General features: G+C 30.5%; 1 protein-coding gene across 2 annotated transcripts in view; it reads right to left on the reverse strand.

Moving 5' to 3' along the window:
• Positions 1-18516, reverse strand: part of LOC130896068 (uncharacterized) — a 65051-nt gene that overhangs the window by 20038 nt on the left and 26497 nt on the right. For both annotated transcript variants that reach the window (XM_057803874.1, XM_057803876.1), the window contains 2 exons: positions 6833-6966; positions 3640-3817 (listed from right to left, as the gene is read on the reverse strand). In XM_057803874.1, coding sequence (XP_057659857.1) covers positions 3640-3817; positions 6833-6966 — 312 coding nt within the window. The remainder of the gene's footprint in view (positions 1-3639; positions 3818-6832; positions 6967-18516) is intronic.

Consider the following 18516-nt stretch of genomic DNA (forward strand, 5'->3'; position numbering starts at 1 on the left):
TGTCAAATTTCTATTCCAAATGTATTTAGTGAAAACCAATATAAATGTTATCTTTGTAAACATGATATATATTCCGTTAGAGGAAGAGTTGTAGAGATCAAACAAAACTACTTTTTTTAATCTATTCGAACCATCTTATTTCTACAAAACTTGATATATTCACGAAATACTAATCGTTTGCTTTCTACTATTTATAATAAATTATTGTTTCGTGACGAGTTTATTAATCTATGTACGAATTTTATTGATTATAAAATGAATATACCGGGGTGTTTCAGATCTATTGGAAAAATAGATTTTGCAGAGGAAGACATGGCAGCTTTGTACAAGGATCACCTAACAAAACTATATAATGATTTGCTCGAGATTTGTTTCAGACATACTGATATTAGTAAAACGACCATATATGAAAAGAAAATATTGGGACATTAAAATAATCACAATTCAAATTGTAGGAGATGATCGTTTGTAAAATGGTATCAATAGAAAAATTCATATTCATATAAATCTTACTACTACCTACTACTAGTACACGTCTAGGCATCGACGGAATTTGCGGTATTTTGTTACTAGTGGAGAGCTGGTCGCCACTTCGACTAAGGTACTTTCACAAGGCTGAAACTTTTTCTATTCGTTAGAAGATGATTTTTCTACTTTAAATATATTAAATAACATATAGAAAAATTTCAAGTCCACGTATATAGGAACTTGCAGTAACCAACAATATTTTTATACTCGGCTTTTGTGAATAGGATTATTCAGAAAAAAATTTGTATCACAGACTACTCTTTAACCAAGGTCACGATAATGCAAAAAATTAAGCTTAAATGATTACAATTATTCCTTCTGGTTGTAACACTTCTAATTTTACAGTTTACTTTCGAACGGTGATAGAATTCTGACAAGAAGGAAAGCAAATATATTTTTTTGACAAAACTTAAGAGAAAAGGAAGACAAGACAAATCTACAGTATCATATGACATAGCGAAAAGGTGGTGTGTGAATGTGATAGACATTCGTATACAAACAAACATGCAGGTAGAGCACCAACACCCGCTACCAAACACGAAAAGAGTCCATTTTCTAGCTATCAATTTAAACTCTCCATCTTCGTCATTCTTAATCTAGTTAGATATGTGCGACATTTTTGAAAATCTTAATGTAGATAATACGGTTTGAACTATGTGCATGATTTCAGATGATTTGAACAAATATTACGAATATTCTAAAATAATTAGCGCACGTACGTACATACTTCATGAACATTTCTAACAGCAATGATGGGTGAATTTTGTTATTATATATACAAATTCTTTGTATTCTACTATGTAAAAATCATTCCGAAATGAATATGTCATATTAAATAGTGTATAGTTCAAGAGAAAAACAGTATTCGATATTTATAGCTTTTTTCCAAAAATATCAAATACGAAACTGTTCTCAATCTAGCCATTATGCAAGGTTTTCACTATAAATTTTATAAATATTTTGTTGTATGATATTTCTACCCATAAGTATTTGTAAACAAGAAATTGTAAGCTTGTTTGCTAGGCAATTATGTTATTGTTACATCCAAAAGGTATGACCATGCTGACCAAAAATATATTCAGATTTAAATACAGAACGAACAATTTTGATCTCGGCTTAGTGGAGGTTGTTTTTCATTGCACAAATAGAACGTTCCTTTATTTTATGTATCTCATATTATGTAAAAATTGAAAATCTTGTATTTGATTGGCTGCACTGTTTCTTCCTCTTTACTATCGATCGTAGATATTATTGCTATATGGGTGTTGATTTGGAGCCAATTGTCTAGCAGTTACGGATACAACCCTTTAAAACTTAAATGGGTTGGGTGGTTGAGTGGTATCTCATTGTAAGCGTCGTTTGATTACCTCTTCATTATGCATTGCAAATAGTTTGTATTCAGAACTGTTGTGGAAATCAAGTGATTCTATGAAAATATAATCAAATTTTCGAAATGTTGTCCATTATTCTACTCGCAGCAGTTATTCTCGAAAAATTGGCTAAATCTCGACAATGTGCTTTGTGAACTTAGACGCCCAGATAGAAAGAAATCTAGAAGCGTCTTCAGTATTGTTGTAAAAATCAAGTAAAACCATGAAAACATGATAAAATTAATTCAGTTTATCAAATTTTCGAAAAGTTGCTTAATATTCTAAGATTAGCTTAATTTCGAAAATCGATTTAGATGCCCACATAGATAGAAATCTAGAGGTAGAAGCTGAACAATTATAGTGGCCACTCTATTGCTTCTCTTTGAGCTGAATACACCGTTTACATCACCTCTACATCAAGACTCACAATTATACTGTCTGACGTGCGTTTCGATAACCAAGTTATCGTCGTCAGAGACTGAAGGTAAATTGTTTACATTCTGCTTACCTCAGTCTCTGAAGACGATAAATTGGTTATCGAAGCGCACGTCAGACAGTCTAAATGTGGTGTTGGTGTAAACAGTGTATTCAGTTTGAATATCACCAACGGTTCCAATTTCTTTGACCTACTTTGCATACCTTCGAAAAGAGTGAATGACTTCGCAGTAAAATGGTTCAAAATTTCCATTTGTGTTGTTTTCTCCAGAACACAGCGATTTTTTGTTTGCTTCGGAACCAGTTTCTCCAAATTCGGCATCTAATTCCAGGACATATTTATGATTTAAATCAATCTTCAGATGTCTTCCATTAAACTTTGTTATCGATGTAAGAATATTGACAGTTTTTTGTTGAAGTATAAACGCCATTTAATAAAAAACAAAACTAATTTTTCTATAAAGTAATATTGACATATTGACTTTAAGACATGGTGTCGGGAATGATAAATCGAGAATATCTCAATAAAGCTGTACTTTGGATCTGTTTTTCTATCTTATGTATCTACGACTAAAAACAATATAGTTCAGGTAAATACCATTATCATTTAATTATTATTATTTTGACGATTTCTGGTTTTGATACCGAAAACTTAATCACACTGTTCACCAGATAACTCGCGGACTGCTACAAAAAGTCTGCTATCAGTTAACCTTCAAATTTTGATGGTCCGTTCTCGATAGAGGCTTCATTTGATTCTATTGGAAACCAGCCTTAAACGTCTCCATTAAAAATGAGCGTAATGTGGCTTCGAATATTGTTATATTTTTTATAGAAGTCCAAATAAACTGGAAAATTTGCCAATTAACACCTTGTAAACTCTAGCTATAATCTTTTTTTGATTTATTGTTATCAATTTTATGGATGTCTGTGGAATAATCTGATTGTGTTTCTGAAACTATCAAAGATCTTTTTTTCAGTTATCTATTTCTCTGTGTGTTTTTGTAATTTCGAGATCACTTTTGTTTGAAACATCAGGTATTTTAGTAGCCGAGAAAAATTAGCTACTTCATGAGTTTACGAATAACAGCCACTTGCTTCTTACCCATATAATGTTCTTAAAGACCCGTGTAAGAATCACGAGGGTATGAATTGCCGCTATTTAAAAGTTATAATCCAATGAATTTTTTCGGTGGAAAATAATAAAGTAAATCAAATATGAATCAGTGAAATAAATAGAGTGTAGCATATGGGTATTCATATTAATTACTTCTCTAATCCAAACTACTTGATTTGAAACAGTTACCTGAAACTATAGAGGGTGGTTGTTTGGCTACATATCTGTCATCGGAGGGAGGAATCGGTTTGAATGGAGGAACAGCTATGGATGATTTTTTTGATGCTGCGCCTAATGATGAAGGTGTGACCACGTCTGCAGGACCCATTCTCGCATCTGCCTGAGTCATCTTAGGTACAAAGGTATTCTGAAACGTAATTAATACCATTTTATCATCACATTTGAGGTTAGCACGCATAATATTAGCATATTTTCAATTATTGCAAGTATTATATTTATGCGTACCCGATTGTCTTAGCAGATACTGATATTTCATTATATAAATAGCGAAAAGCCCAAATTTGATTATAGAAATTCGTAAATTTGTTAAACAGAATCGAATACAAAAACCAGAATTTTTATAAATAATTCATATATACTATATAATCCAACAACAATAAAAGGACCTAATTAATTTGAATTTATATTTACATTTTATATATTTCGTTAAAACTATCAAATATAACCATAATTTGAAATGGATTTTTCCTTCTTTACCCCATATCAATATATGACAATCAAGAATGGAAATAAATAGAGTAAAAACGGATTCTATTGTTATATTAATGTGGTGTGTGATTTATTGATTCATTTAACTATCGGATTTGTACGTCAAAAATATTAACCATCGTTAATTATAAAATATTGTACACAGGGCATCTAATTTAGAATGAAACATCATTGTTGATTTTGACTAACAGCAACAATGTCATTTTGATTGCTTGAATTTTTTAACTTCAATTAAGCATATACTCTTAAAGTTGTCCATTGACTATTTGGTAGTATTCTAAACGTAATCAAAATTTGTTTTAAAAATTTCTAATTTGTTCTTTTAACACTTCAACATTTACTAGTTTGCTCTCAAAGACTTTGCTTTTCAAGTATCCCCATGAAAAGAAGGATTGAAATCTGGGGGTATCGATGGTCATTTAATAGGATTTCTTCTACCTAACCGTTGTTGTTAGAGTATGGAGATACTCACGAACAGGTCCTCTGACTTGATTTTCTGTAAACCCTTCCCAAATACACATGGGGCGTTGATTATAGCCTTCGCTCATCCACTGTGGATGCTAATTCGGACAACATAGTTTTGTTGATTTACTTATTATTTAAAACAGATATATATATTAATCAGAAAACAAAATTGTCCGAAAGAATTGACTTTGTCAGTATAAATTTTTTTTTAATATCTAGATTGCTAGTTTTTTGTAGAATGTCTATGAATGGTTAGGTAAGTACAATAATATGCAATTTGATTTTGTAATTAGTAAGGAATCGAAAATTGGTATTTGACCTTTAGTCATCAAAATGGAAAAAAAAATTAATGATGACGTCATTTATCCAAATTATAATACTCTGTATAATTTATCGTATATAAAAAATCGAGATTGAAAATATTAATATACTTGTAATCGTATTTTACTAAGATTGTGAAATGATTGTCTATTAGACAAGATTTTACTATTAGGTGTATAATAAATTATACAATATATAATTAAATAAATGAAATTCAACATGAATTATTAGTATTAAGAATAGCTAGATAATTGGCAAACTAGATAAATGCTTCACGAAGTGAAGACCTTCGTAATGTAACTTATCACAAATTCACAGTTGAAAGCCACTACGCGTATATTTGCATTTCATTTATTTTATCACTAATAACAAAGGCTTATTGCAAAATGAATAATTTTTTAGTCCAACGTTACAAGGTATTCTTACAAAACGCAATAAAAAATTACTTCAATAATAATTAGTTTCACTATTTTGATAAATTAAGTTTTCAAGGATAAAATGAAAATCCACGTAGTTTCCATGTATATTTAAATTATTGGATCAGAAATTCTATCTATCACTCAAATTTATGGTGGTATAAAGTCAAAAAAATTCCGTTATAAAATAACTGTTTCCTTTACCGATATTCAATTGAAAAATATACATATCTTCACACCAACAATAAATAATTTAATTCAAGTGGGACTCTACCATATTAGACATTAAGATATTTTATATGTTTTTCGAAAACACACTTTTAGCTAGTTAAAACTTTACGAGGATGTATTGATATCTAGTTAGCGTAGACCAGTTCCATGCATAAACAAAATATTGCGTTACCATAGCAACGAACAATAACTTATTAGAAGTATTAGTGTAAAGTTTGACGTCAAAAAAGTAAACCAGAATTACGCAATAAATTAAAAGGAAAAAGATGTCAACCCAAATTGTGAAAATCGGAAGATTGAAGTATCGAGCCATCATCAAGTACCTGTATTTAAAAGGGTTAAGAGGTAAACAGATTTACGAAGATATGCTTAATACTCTTAGTGATCGATGTCCTTCGTATGCTGAATATTTCAATATTTCATACGAACGCGTTCATCATATAGTTGGATATGAGAAAAATTGCTGCAAAATGGATCCCCAAATGTTTGAATGTTGACCAAAGGCGTGCAAGGGTAGAAGCATCGCGTTCGATCTGTGCTTGATTTGAAAACGATGTAGACTTCTTACACCAAATTGTTACTATGGGTGAGACTTGGGTACATTTCTATGATCCAGAAACAAAGCAACAATTGATGTAATGGTGACACTCTCGTTTTCAAGACTTAAGAAGTTTCGTGTCCAAAAATCTGCTGGAAAAGTTCTTGCTTCAGTTTTTTGGGATTGCCATGGAGTAATAATGATTGAATTTTCGAGTAAAGGTAGAACAATAACTGGAGATTACAATTCGACATTACTGACCACTCTACGGGAAAAAATTAAAGAGAAAACACGCGGAAAGCTATCGAAATGTGTTTTGCTTTTGCAGGACAACGCCCTTGCACACAAATCTCATGTTGCCGTGCAAAAAATTCGTGATTTAGGGTTTGAATTACTAGAATTTTCTTCCAACGAGGAGGTAATAAAAGCTGTGGAGGTCTGGTTTGCAGAGCAAGAAGAAACATTTTTTAAAAGTTCTAGAGACGTTGCAGGTTCGCAGTAACAGATGTATCCAATTAAGAGGAAAATATGTTGAGTAATAAAATATTTTAACATAGAAATTTTGTATAGCGGGCTAAGAATTTTTCAATATATCCTAGTAATATGTAACTATAATTTCTGCTTATTGGTTGAGTATGTCTTGTTATATGAAGTTATTCTGGTATTAGGAGTGCAGGATTACCTCTTTTTTTGCTGCTTCTTGCTGAGCTTGAATCAACTGCGCTGTGAATTTGGAAGCTGATACCGATCTTCGTTTACTATTTTCAACATTGGTAAGAGATTCTTTGAATCCCAATTCGTCACCTAGACTAAATCCTGAAAGAAAAAATATTTAGAATTAATTACTAGACAATAATCACAAATTTCATTGAATGCCTAAAGAAAAACACTAGAAGACGTCACGAAATTTATATTATCTTTTATGAGTTATATTAAAAAAAACGTTAGTCACTATTGTACAAGATGTTTCGTGAGATTTTCATTTTGTTGCTAAAGTCAAGATCAGATACTTATTTATAGTTTATTGATTATCATCATTTTACAACAATTAAAATACCTACATATATTTTCGACAAGAATCGATTAAACCCATTATAGCTGCATCTCAGTACACATCCTAAAAAATTGCGAAGGTAATACGTCGACCTTGATTTTAAGGGGGACATATTTCATTATAATACTGGTATACGTAATTTCGCTCCCATATTTTACTGTTACCCCCTTAATTGCGAGAAGGTCGAGTAATATCTTATTTGAAACACCTCAGAATTCTCTGAACAATCATTTTAAATCCTTCATAAAATTCAGTAATTGGTTTATGAAAGCATTACACAGGAAGGATAAAATTTGAATTGTCGCATAATACAAGGTAATATCTTGCCTTAAATTTTTTGAAAATTTAGTTGTCATGTAAATAATGAAATAAAAATTAGATTAGATTCTCGTGAGGTAGAGTTTCTAATTCTGTTAAAGATCTTTTCATATATGAATTTAGTTGATTGTGATTTGCCCTGATAACTAATTCTTTTCTTCTGCTGAGCTTGCGTTTGAATTTCCTTAATGGAGTTGTTGCGTTTGTGGGGTTCCGCGTATTTGTTACGTGTGGTGTCCTTTGGTTGACTTAAAAATAGCTCACTCAAACAGACCCTTTTTGGAACACGAACTGTTTTTTCAACAGAAGGTGCGCCATATTTTACTGTACCTGTCCGTCAACTTCGAAATAATCACTTTCCTAGTCGATGAATTGGGAGAAGTGCGAGATTTATTTCATTGAGGTTATTTGAAATCGAAGAAAAACATATGCTCAGAAAAGTCCGCATAGCATTTGAAGAATTCATCATTGTATGGAAGGCAACAGAGAAAATTTTGAGCATTACAAAAGAAAATCTGAATCATTCGTGTTTATATTTTTAGAATTCAAACGGTTATTTTCATAAGTCTACTGATAAAATTCTTGAAAAATTGAACGATTCTAAAAAGTATCTCAATATCAGTCATTCCTTCTGCAATTATTTAAGATAAGTACTTTTTATTGGGACACAAGGTATACAGTGTTATAATGTAAAACCCTTACAATGTAAACGTCACATGTATTATACTTAAGCAGTACAGATGGCAGTACACAAATATATAGTTGTAACTAAATCCCAAAAGAATTTGGTATTTATTTATAATTATATATTGAATCATTCAATTTACTTATTTTAATTTTTGTACTATATCATAAAGTTAAGTTGAAATATATTTATTTGAGTTTCACAAGAATGACATGTTTATTTCCTATTGGTTTTTTGTATTCAAACAAACATATTCATTTTAGCAGTTTTGCATCTTAGAACAATGTGCCTCTTTTTTCTCAAGGTGCTAAGATTACTTGAGCATTATAGTAGCTTTTTTATCTCTGTAGTAGATTAGTAATGTACTATACACTCCTTTTCTGTCTGTTCCTAAGCTTCCTAAGTATGTAGCAAGTGGGTTAAGTAGTACAGTACATGTAGTACATTTTTTCAGTTCTTCTAATCGACATTAAGTGATTGGAATCATTTTTATAATGTCATATAATCATTCATTCTTATTGTGGTAGTAATTTCAAAGTTTGCCTGTTGCAAATCTTATAATTTGTATTAGGTGGCTTAGTTTTGTTCAGTTTTTTTTATTACGCATTATTGTGTTGACAAAAATTAGTGATATCTTATAATCAGTACAAGTGATTTGATTTCTTTTCTAACGAGTTCATCGACTATTCATCTTTATTCCAGTTATTTCGTTCAACTGATTTTGAGATACATTGATTATATTGATCTTGGTTTGTATATATTCTCAATGCGAACAAATTTGTAAATTTTAGCATATTATTGTGTAACAGAAAATTAATTAATTTTTTTTATAACCTTCAGTATCCATAATCCTAGTTTACTAAATTTTCAGTATTTCTTGTCATAATCATGAGAGGGGTTGAATTGTTGTAGATACTATAGTTCTAATCTTCAAATGAGCTAAAAGCTTAGTCTAATTGTAACAAAAATGGTAGGACTCCAATTGTTTCAGATCTTACTAGGTTCATTAGTTCAGAGTTCTTTCCCAGCTGTGTGTAAAAGGTGCTCGTCATGACGTCATCATATTTTGTGCGAAATTTTGCGATTCAGCCAGTGAAAAATAAAGTATTAAAATTGCTTAATCATGTTCTATTAACCGTTCACAAGAATTTCGTTGGTATAAAATGCTCAAGGAATTCGGTGAGACGAGGACGACGAAGTGCGAGAAGTAAGAGCGGTTAAGGTGCGGATTGACACTAACGCGTAATTTGAACGATCGTAGGTTGATAGTTCAAATGATAGCAGACGATCTAAATGTCAACACGAAATTATTAGACAGATTTTAACTACAAATTTTGCGACGAGGGAGCTATGTGCAAAAATGATGTCGAAAAACCTATCGGATGAGCAAAAACAATATAGAATATCATAGAATAACTGGCAGCGTGCTCGGCATTTCCCGATTTTTCGATCCGTCCATATTTAAATGAGCTATGTTGTTTAAACTGGATATACTTTTAGTATAAATTACCTTTAGTCTTTAAAGACGATAACTCGTCGAAACAAGCGTCAGACAGTGTAATTGTGAGTATTGGTGTATTTATAATGTAAAAAGTATGTGCAGTATGAATATCACTAACGGCTCCAGAAATTGGTAAATGATCCTATGTTACCGGATCACATTATTATGGAAGAAGAACGCTGTTTTTAACTACGATCACGAAACGAGGCGTTAAATCAACAGTAACTATTACAAAATGATCCAAGACCAAAAAAAGCTCGTTAGGGTGGTCCATAAGTTCCATCTGGACAGACCGTGAAACAAGTATATTATTATGCCTCTGTGCATGGAGTGTAAGCTGTTTTTAGTTTCCAGTATTATCACAGCCACTCAACGCACCGGATCTATGGCTCCAAGACTTTTTTCTTTTCCCCAAAATCCAAAACTTCGTGAAAAGAATGCATTTTGAACCAATTAACGACATCCAAATAATTGTAACGAGTGTGCAGTCGGAGATTCCAGTTAAAGACTTCTGGAACTGTTAAAACTTCTGGAAAAATGGATAATATATAGTGGGAATTATCATGAAGGGGATTATATTCTCACTGAATAATGTTGTAATGAATAATTTTTACAGTCAGTCAGTTTCATTACTGAATGAATTGAAATATGTACATATTTTCTACCATATTATTTGAATTGACGAACCGTATGGTAATATTAAACTATCGCTGTGAAAGTTTGAACACTTTCTGATATTTACATTTAAAAAAAAATTAATTTCTGAAACTTGTTACTTTGCCACAGTTTTATAATCTACAGTATTATATAATGCTGTTCATGAAAGTGAGGAAATTACTTTGTGTTTACTGTTTATGAAAAATTAAAAAGTAGCGCTGTTCTTCTAGTAACATATTGAATAACCTTGGGGACGATGAAGCGAATAATAAACCAAGTGAATTTCAATTCAATACAGCAAAGAATGTAATGGTTTATTCTAGAATAACAAGCGTTTTTTACTTAAGAGAATCAATTATTTAATGCGAAATTATTATAGAAAATGGGATAGAATATACATCTATAAAAAGTCACATCATTCTGAGAATGGATTATCTTGTTATAAGTGTAGACGTTTTCATTATGCTTCTATTAGCTTCATTATATGTATAATAACGGAATGTCTTAACACAATTTTTGAGCCCTGGGAAACGGATGAAATTCAAATTTGATTTGATAATTTTTTCGATTAAAAATTGTCACCTGAATTTGGCATCGATCATCCACAAGATGCAATTGTGTACGATAGAACATACTGACCCATGCAACGGTTAAGCATTAAATTGCGAAATGATTTATACACCTGATATTCAAATCATATACGGTCCAACAAATAAATTATTGTTCATAAAACTGAAAACCAAAATAACTAAAAAATAAATTATAGTTAAAAAAATGAAACGCTCTTTTAAATTTAATCAATGTATTATTTTATTATAATTTGATACTAGTTCCGAAATGAAGAGAAAAATGTCCCAAATTTTGGCTAAGTAGCAAAATATTCTTGATATACTAATAATATAAACAAGATGAGTTGTGAAAAAAATAGTTAATTATTTATACCTAAGTAAAATAAGTTGTTGATTATACTTCATTAAATTAAGCAAATTATTTCGACCATGAAAACTATTTTTTACTAGTGAAAGGTGCACTGGCATTGAAAAATCGTTCCACAAATGTGTAGTAATAAGGAAACTCTGATTCTAAAACAAAATAACGTTTGCAAAATTAATCATTTTTATTATATCCTAACGGAAGTATTCTCCCAATCTCATATTGAAAGCGAACTAAGAATTAGAAGCTGGTAAATTTTGAAAAATATGAACATAGGAACTCAAACATTATTTGAGAAATATTGTACGTACATATTCATAATTTTTTAATACAAGATTATAATTCGAGTGATATTAATCCTTTTTTCTTCTATTCCTGACCTGAGCGATGCAGACAATTTATTTGAGTACACTGATTTTAAATATTGTCTTCCAAGAATTCCAAGAATGTTTAACTACATGTACTATATAGCGACGCTCTTTGACATCTTCAGTTCGAGTCTCAAGCCCCAACGAGGGCTGTTAAACTGCTCTGATGAGCCGTAATAACGTCAAAGCTCTTCTTAAAATTGCGAGCCATTGGGGATGTTGATATCGATAAAAAGGTCGATTGACATCACGCTCTTCATAGGAGTTGTAATTCAATATTTGTGGAGGCAATAGCTAGGAAAGTAAATGTCCTGAATTGTCCTATCAAAATTATCAATTATTTGGCGACTAACAGAATATAGCATTCTTATTTGATTTTGCAAGTTTTCTTGGTTTTGTTTTAAATGTTCCATAATTGAATTAATTCTTTCTCCATCTTCAGAGTCCAAATTTCCTGAAATTGTTTTTACTATTGATCCAAGACCGTTAATTAAACCTCTCTTTCGTCTATCTAAGGTATAATGAATATAAATGTTATCAAATTTTTCTTCTATACTATTCCTAGTGTACTCTATTATATTTACAATATTTTCCGTTTCAGAATGAAAAAATGTATTATTAGACATATTATATTTAATGTGATTATATTGTATACTTAACTTATTATATTCTACGAGTAGTGGACTTAAATTATAAAAATGAACAAAGGTATGACTGGATTTCTGCAGCTTGGCATATCCAAGATTTATGGGAAGTATTCCCAAGTTATAGGTAACATCTTTTATATTGACTGTTGCGTCTTCGGCGGTGACGAACCTAAAATAAATTTATAGGGAGTCTTTTTGGCACGTTTTATGTTTGAAAGATGAATATTTTCTGAAGTATTTTTGTGTCTAGTAGTGATTTTAGCTGTTTTTAGTCGGGTATTTTTGCTTTTGATTTCTTCACTTTTATATTTATTTTTGGTTTTACCTTGTGCCTGTTTATTACGTACGTACACTTTAATGGGTAATGGGTATCTGGTAATTCTTCACGACTTTTATTTGCGTTAGAGATTATTTTATATTATATATTATATTATATTATATTATATTTAAATTCAAGTATAAAATTTTCATTTTATCTTTATGATTTTGTATATAATTATTAACTACTTGTTGATCAATTTCTATATCGAAAGGTGTGTTACTGTTTATGTGTCCAGTAATTATTTCGTTTGGTTTCAATTTTGTTTAAGAATGAACGCTATTATTATAGGATAATAATGGGTAAAGTATTTTATTTTCAATAGTCCCATTTTTAAAATCTTTTTGATTATTCAAAAGTCTGACGTGTTCAATAATCGTAGAGTGGAATCTTTCAGCAATTCCATTCGATTCTGGATGTTGGGAACTTATGAAATGAATTCTAATTTTATGCGTCTCTAATAGTTTTTTTACAACAGAATTTTTTAACTCAGTTCCATTGTCCGAAATTATTTGTTCTGGAATACAGTGGTGTGTATAATATTTAATTAGACTATGAGCTACCTCTATTCCTTGTCTAGATGTTAATTGATACATTTGGCCATATTTGGAAAATGAATCTATTATCGTAAGAAATTTATTATTTTCTAAGGTTATCGTGTCTAAATGCAAAATTTGGAAAGGTTTAGTAGCTGTTACGGTAACATTTAAAAATGGTTTTATTGGTATATATATATATATATATATATATATATATATATATATATATATCTTTAGAGTCATTATCAAGAGACGGATAGAGATAGGGTGGTCGTTTATTGGTAAGAACTGATCCGATTCCGTGGTCTCAATATGCCTTCTCCACGCAACGAATCACCCTTTTTTTTGTTAATTCCAAAGCCTCAAACTGCCTACTCCTTGGATTTTCACCGAGGAAGTGAAAAGCATCGACAACACTGTTAACACTAACCCAATCACAGCTGGTCTTGAGCTGTGGTGTGCTAGCCGCCTGGACCTTGTAATTATAGAGAGGTTTTGGGTTTTTGGGCGCACGTGGGAAGTATAATATTGGCGGAAGGGGTAATAAATGCATAGAGATCGGCTTCTTGGGATATTTTAGAGATGTTAATATTGGCATAAGTGGTATTGGAGCGAAGTGGATGGAGAAGGTGTTTTCAGGTTTTCTATAGACACGATGTTGGACAAGGGTGGAGGGAATGTTGGAATTGATAGACAACAAATGTTTCTTTGCACTGATGGGAATTTTACTTTTGTAGCGGAATTATTGTTTGTGTTATATTTGATATCTCTATATAAAACTTAGAAACGGTAAAATCAAATTAATAATATTGATGGCGTGATTCATTAGTAATGAGAATATTTCACATAATTTTTGTCGATTTCCAATGTTTTTTTTATAAATAACGTATTCTTGCTTTGTGTTGTTTTATGCAACATTTTACGGGATATTTGAAGCTGAAAATTAGAAATTAACTCCCTTGTATTCAAATCACATATGTTTCATAGTAGAATATATTGGTAATCATTGTATTCTGCTGTTTAAGGTAATAATAAAACCAATGCTATGTAGTCGGTTAGGTGAAGAAAAATTGGTCTAATCTGTCAGTGCGAAAACTTAAATTTGCAGTAATATATTCTAATAAAATAAGAACAATTCACCAGGCTTTCCGCAATATTTATAGAAGGTTAGGAAAGACTGGATATTTAATTTCTAAACAAAGAGTGGTATCAAAGAAAAGTTTCTATAAGATGATCAGATTAATGAAGTTCTAATACTGTCAATCTTTCGAATATTGAACAAACAAAAAACAAACCTCGACCAAACCATTTTGCAATTGTTAACAATATACTATATATTGTTAAAGATAGAATTTTGTGTAGTGGATTTTGAAATGGAAAATAAAAATCCCCAATATATCAAAAATATTCTTTTATCTATAACTCGAAGAAGAGTGTTTCTTTGAAGCCATAGTTGGGGCATTGAAAATCGTTTTCACTCATTTTCAACATGAGTTTAGTGCTTGAAACTCTTCCTTAGTTCCTTACAACTTACCATACAATTTGAATAGTCACTCCTATTTTCAGTTTTTATAGACAACACTTTTTGGATGAGATGGAATCATTTCTAATTAATGTTAAACGCGATATATGGTTCATGCAGGAAAGGACACCAATCATTATTCTTCAATTATATGTTACTATTCAAACGATCAATTTCAACATTGTGGAATTGGCAAAGGAAGCGAATTTTCGTGGAAGGTGTGAGACTCAGAGAGTAATTTAGATTTTTGTAGACATAAAATCCTTAGAATTTTCCTAAGAAATTAATATCCGCTATACGCTGTGAAATCAATCAATATATTGCATATTTTGATATTGAAGCATTATTCATTATTTCTACTACACTTTATTCAATTCTCTATATCTCTTGGTATTTTATAATCAATATAACAACCATTACTCCTTTGACAATACATGAATCAATTAAAAAATGCACTAGTCAAATAATAGCAATTAATTAATTTAATATATATTTCATATGGAGCATATTGTTGTTCATGATTTCACCAATAGATGCTCTCAATAGACGGGTGGTAAGCGTTGCGCAATTTCTTACTTCATTCCTTCGGTTCAATTCACAGTTCAGCCGTTAAAAATTATAAAAAAGACGTCGAATTTGTGGAATAACAGAATTTTTTAACTACCATACTTCATAAAGATTAAAAAGCGGTCAGGGTAAACAAGGATAGGACGTATGACGTCAGAAATTGATGGAAAAAAACATTAAAAATTCATTATAACAATACCTGGAGTGTGGTCATTCACCAGTAGGATATATACTTGAAACAGATTAATCGAATTTATATCACATTTTTATTTAGCGTTTTATATGATCAAATTGTATTTATTGATTTTGAACCTAAAATAGAGAACTATAATATACTATTAATTAATTAATTATTAATTAATTAATTAACAATTTCATGATTTTTCGTTCAACTGTGATTATTTCGCTAATTTTAACCTAAATCGGCACAAAATCGAAAAATGCTATTAAAACGACAATTCTCACAGTTGTGTACAATGTAAGAAGGAAAAATCTCCCCCTGTTCAGTTCTGGCTATAGATAAGTTTCATGAGGAACTTCCTCATCAAACATGGACCGTGAAGCCGTTTCTGTTTGATTATCTTAATTGAATTGAAAATTTGGTGGACGTACCAAGAAATGAAGCTGAAACCTGTGATGTTGTTTTTTATAACTTATTTACAGAAAGTCATGGCCGTTTTTATAGAATCAGTTTTTACGAATGCATTTTTGTTTATTCTAGAGCCGAATTATCGAGAAATCCATTTTTTATAAATAGGGGCTTATTTATCAGCGAGAAGTCAGTGAATAATCTGATGTCATCTCGGATACATCGGTAAAGACACGTAAGCGGTGTGTTTAAATAAAATAAAATGAATTAGTTTAGTGTATTTAATATAAGTGTATAAATGAAATAAGAAAGTAAGAAACATCGTGTGTTCACTCCATTGTTAAATGCTGTTTAAATAAATAAGAAAAACATTACATTATTGTATTGTAATCGATTAATAAATGTGCGAAATTTCAAATAAGTTCGATGTTTTGAATATCGATTTCAAATATAAGTTTGTTTAAAATAATATGTCACAAAACAGAGCGTTTTTATATTCAAGTGTTTCGGTTTAAATATTTTAGGCTCAGGGTTTCTGTCTAAATTATTTACACTCATTAAAGAGTCATATTTCATATAATTATCTATATGAACACATTGCAAAATTTGAGAAGATATTTTCTAAATATTTTGTACAAATAACAGTCGATTAGATTTCAGTTGATTTTTTTACGATCATTAAATCCTTGTTCTGTTTTTAGAATTTGCTTTTTTACGTGGCTTTTAACCTTAATAGTTTTAAGAATGGAAAGTTTACTAAGTGTGTTTTAAAATAGCTAATTTGATTCAAAAAACAACTAACGAAGTCAAGTTCAACGGGTATCTGAGAAACTGTACAATTCATGAATACCGTTACGTTTTCCAGAAATCACGATTATAAGAAAAAAAACACCATTTTATGTATAAAACTAAAATCCAATTTATCATCAACAGAATGGCCGTATCAAACATCAACAGCACTTTTGACATTTTGCCGAAAATCATGCTTGGAAAACAACAAAAATATGTGGCAATAAGTGGAGAGGCAATCTTGAAGTACCGATAAAAATAATAAAATAATTCTATATAAAAATGAATTTTTGAAAATGTATCTCTTTGAATAAGTCAGTTAAATAAATTTGCCTTTTATATAGAAAATCTATTGATGATTTCATAATATCAGACGAAAAAATTCTGGTCATCGAAGAAACATAATGACTGTTCATGGAAGTGATATATTATCCAATATAAAAGTTCAGGTAATAAGTTACATACAATTTAATTGCACACTCTAAAAATTATCGGTCTGTTTCAATTCGTCTGCGTAGTGAAAAGATAATTAATTAAATATAGTCGAAAAGAAAGGTATCTGGGTAAAGTATGTCCTAAATATATGATAAATATCAAGTGTCAAGTGTAAAAAGCCTTATATCCTCAAAAGTATATAGGGTGTCCCGCATAAGAATTGAAAAAGTGTAGAGGCGTGCAGGGGAGCGTAAAATATGACGATTGCAAGCAATTGACTATACCAAGGTGCATACCAGACGAGTTATTAGGCCTCAAAGTAGGACTCAAAATTTCTAAGAAAATTTATAACACTATAGCTTAAAAATCCAAATTTGGTACCCTGTATAAGACTGTGAAGGGCATTAGGTTAATTAAGAGTAACCTAAACTTGAAATTCCATAGAAATATTTTATCTGTCACTTGATTTGAAAAATTATTTTCATACCACGGATAATCTCATTCATGAACTTTCTTTAATCTTGTAATTTTTCACAAAACTTTTTCGAATAACCAAAGACATTTTTTCAACAATGTTATTTGAAAAGTCAAGATATGGCTATAAATTTATACATCAAGTTGGACAATTTGCAATTCAGTTAAATCTAATAGTCTGGTGTACAGATGATCTTAATATGGCTCGTTGTCTATACTAGGTAAAGTTCTAGTACTAATATGCCGCCGATCATCAAAGGTATCCATTCTATTAACATAAAAACTTTCCTGTTTCTAGAGCCCGTCTTTAGAAAATGTTTCTCTGTGACAAACCTCCTCTGATATTCTTCTACGCTTCTTCCAGTTTCCTTCATAAAAACCCAACATCAATAACATATCTACTTGTTAGCTAAATGAGAATTTTCCACTCATTCTAAATAAATTATAAAAATTTAATTAGAAGAAATGATTTGAAAATTGTCAAATCTATATATAAATTCATTGTCAACACTTGATTTTTTTGTAACTTTTTAAATAAGAAAACATGTCCTTGGTTATATAACTTTTCCTTGAAAATGAAAAAATTTTATGAGAAACTACAGGAGTAAAAAAGGTTTAAGAATTGAATGATCCATAAAATGGAATAATTTTTTTTTTGTTTCAAGTGATAGATGAACAATTTCTATAAAATTTTAAGGTTCGATTGCCTTCGACTCCTTTAACGCCCTTAACCGTCTCATACAGTGTACCAAATTTGGTATTTTTAAGTTTAAGGGTTGCAAAGAAATTTTGGTCCCTACTTTGATGCAACTTGGTATAGACGTAAATTGCCCCCATCTATCATATTTTCGACTTCCCTATACGTCTCTGCTCTGTGTCGGGACACCCTATATATTTGTGCTAAAAATATTCATTTTCACTGAAATTAAACTGTTTATTTTTATTAATTATTATGCACAAAGTGTGTTT

This window comes from Diorhabda carinulata, chromosome 1, assembly GCF_026250575.1.
Source record: "Diorhabda carinulata isolate Delta chromosome 1, icDioCari1.1, whole genome shotgun sequence".
In the NCBI taxonomy this organism is placed as follows: domain Eukaryota; kingdom Metazoa; phylum Arthropoda; class Insecta; order Coleoptera; family Chrysomelidae; genus Diorhabda; species Diorhabda carinulata.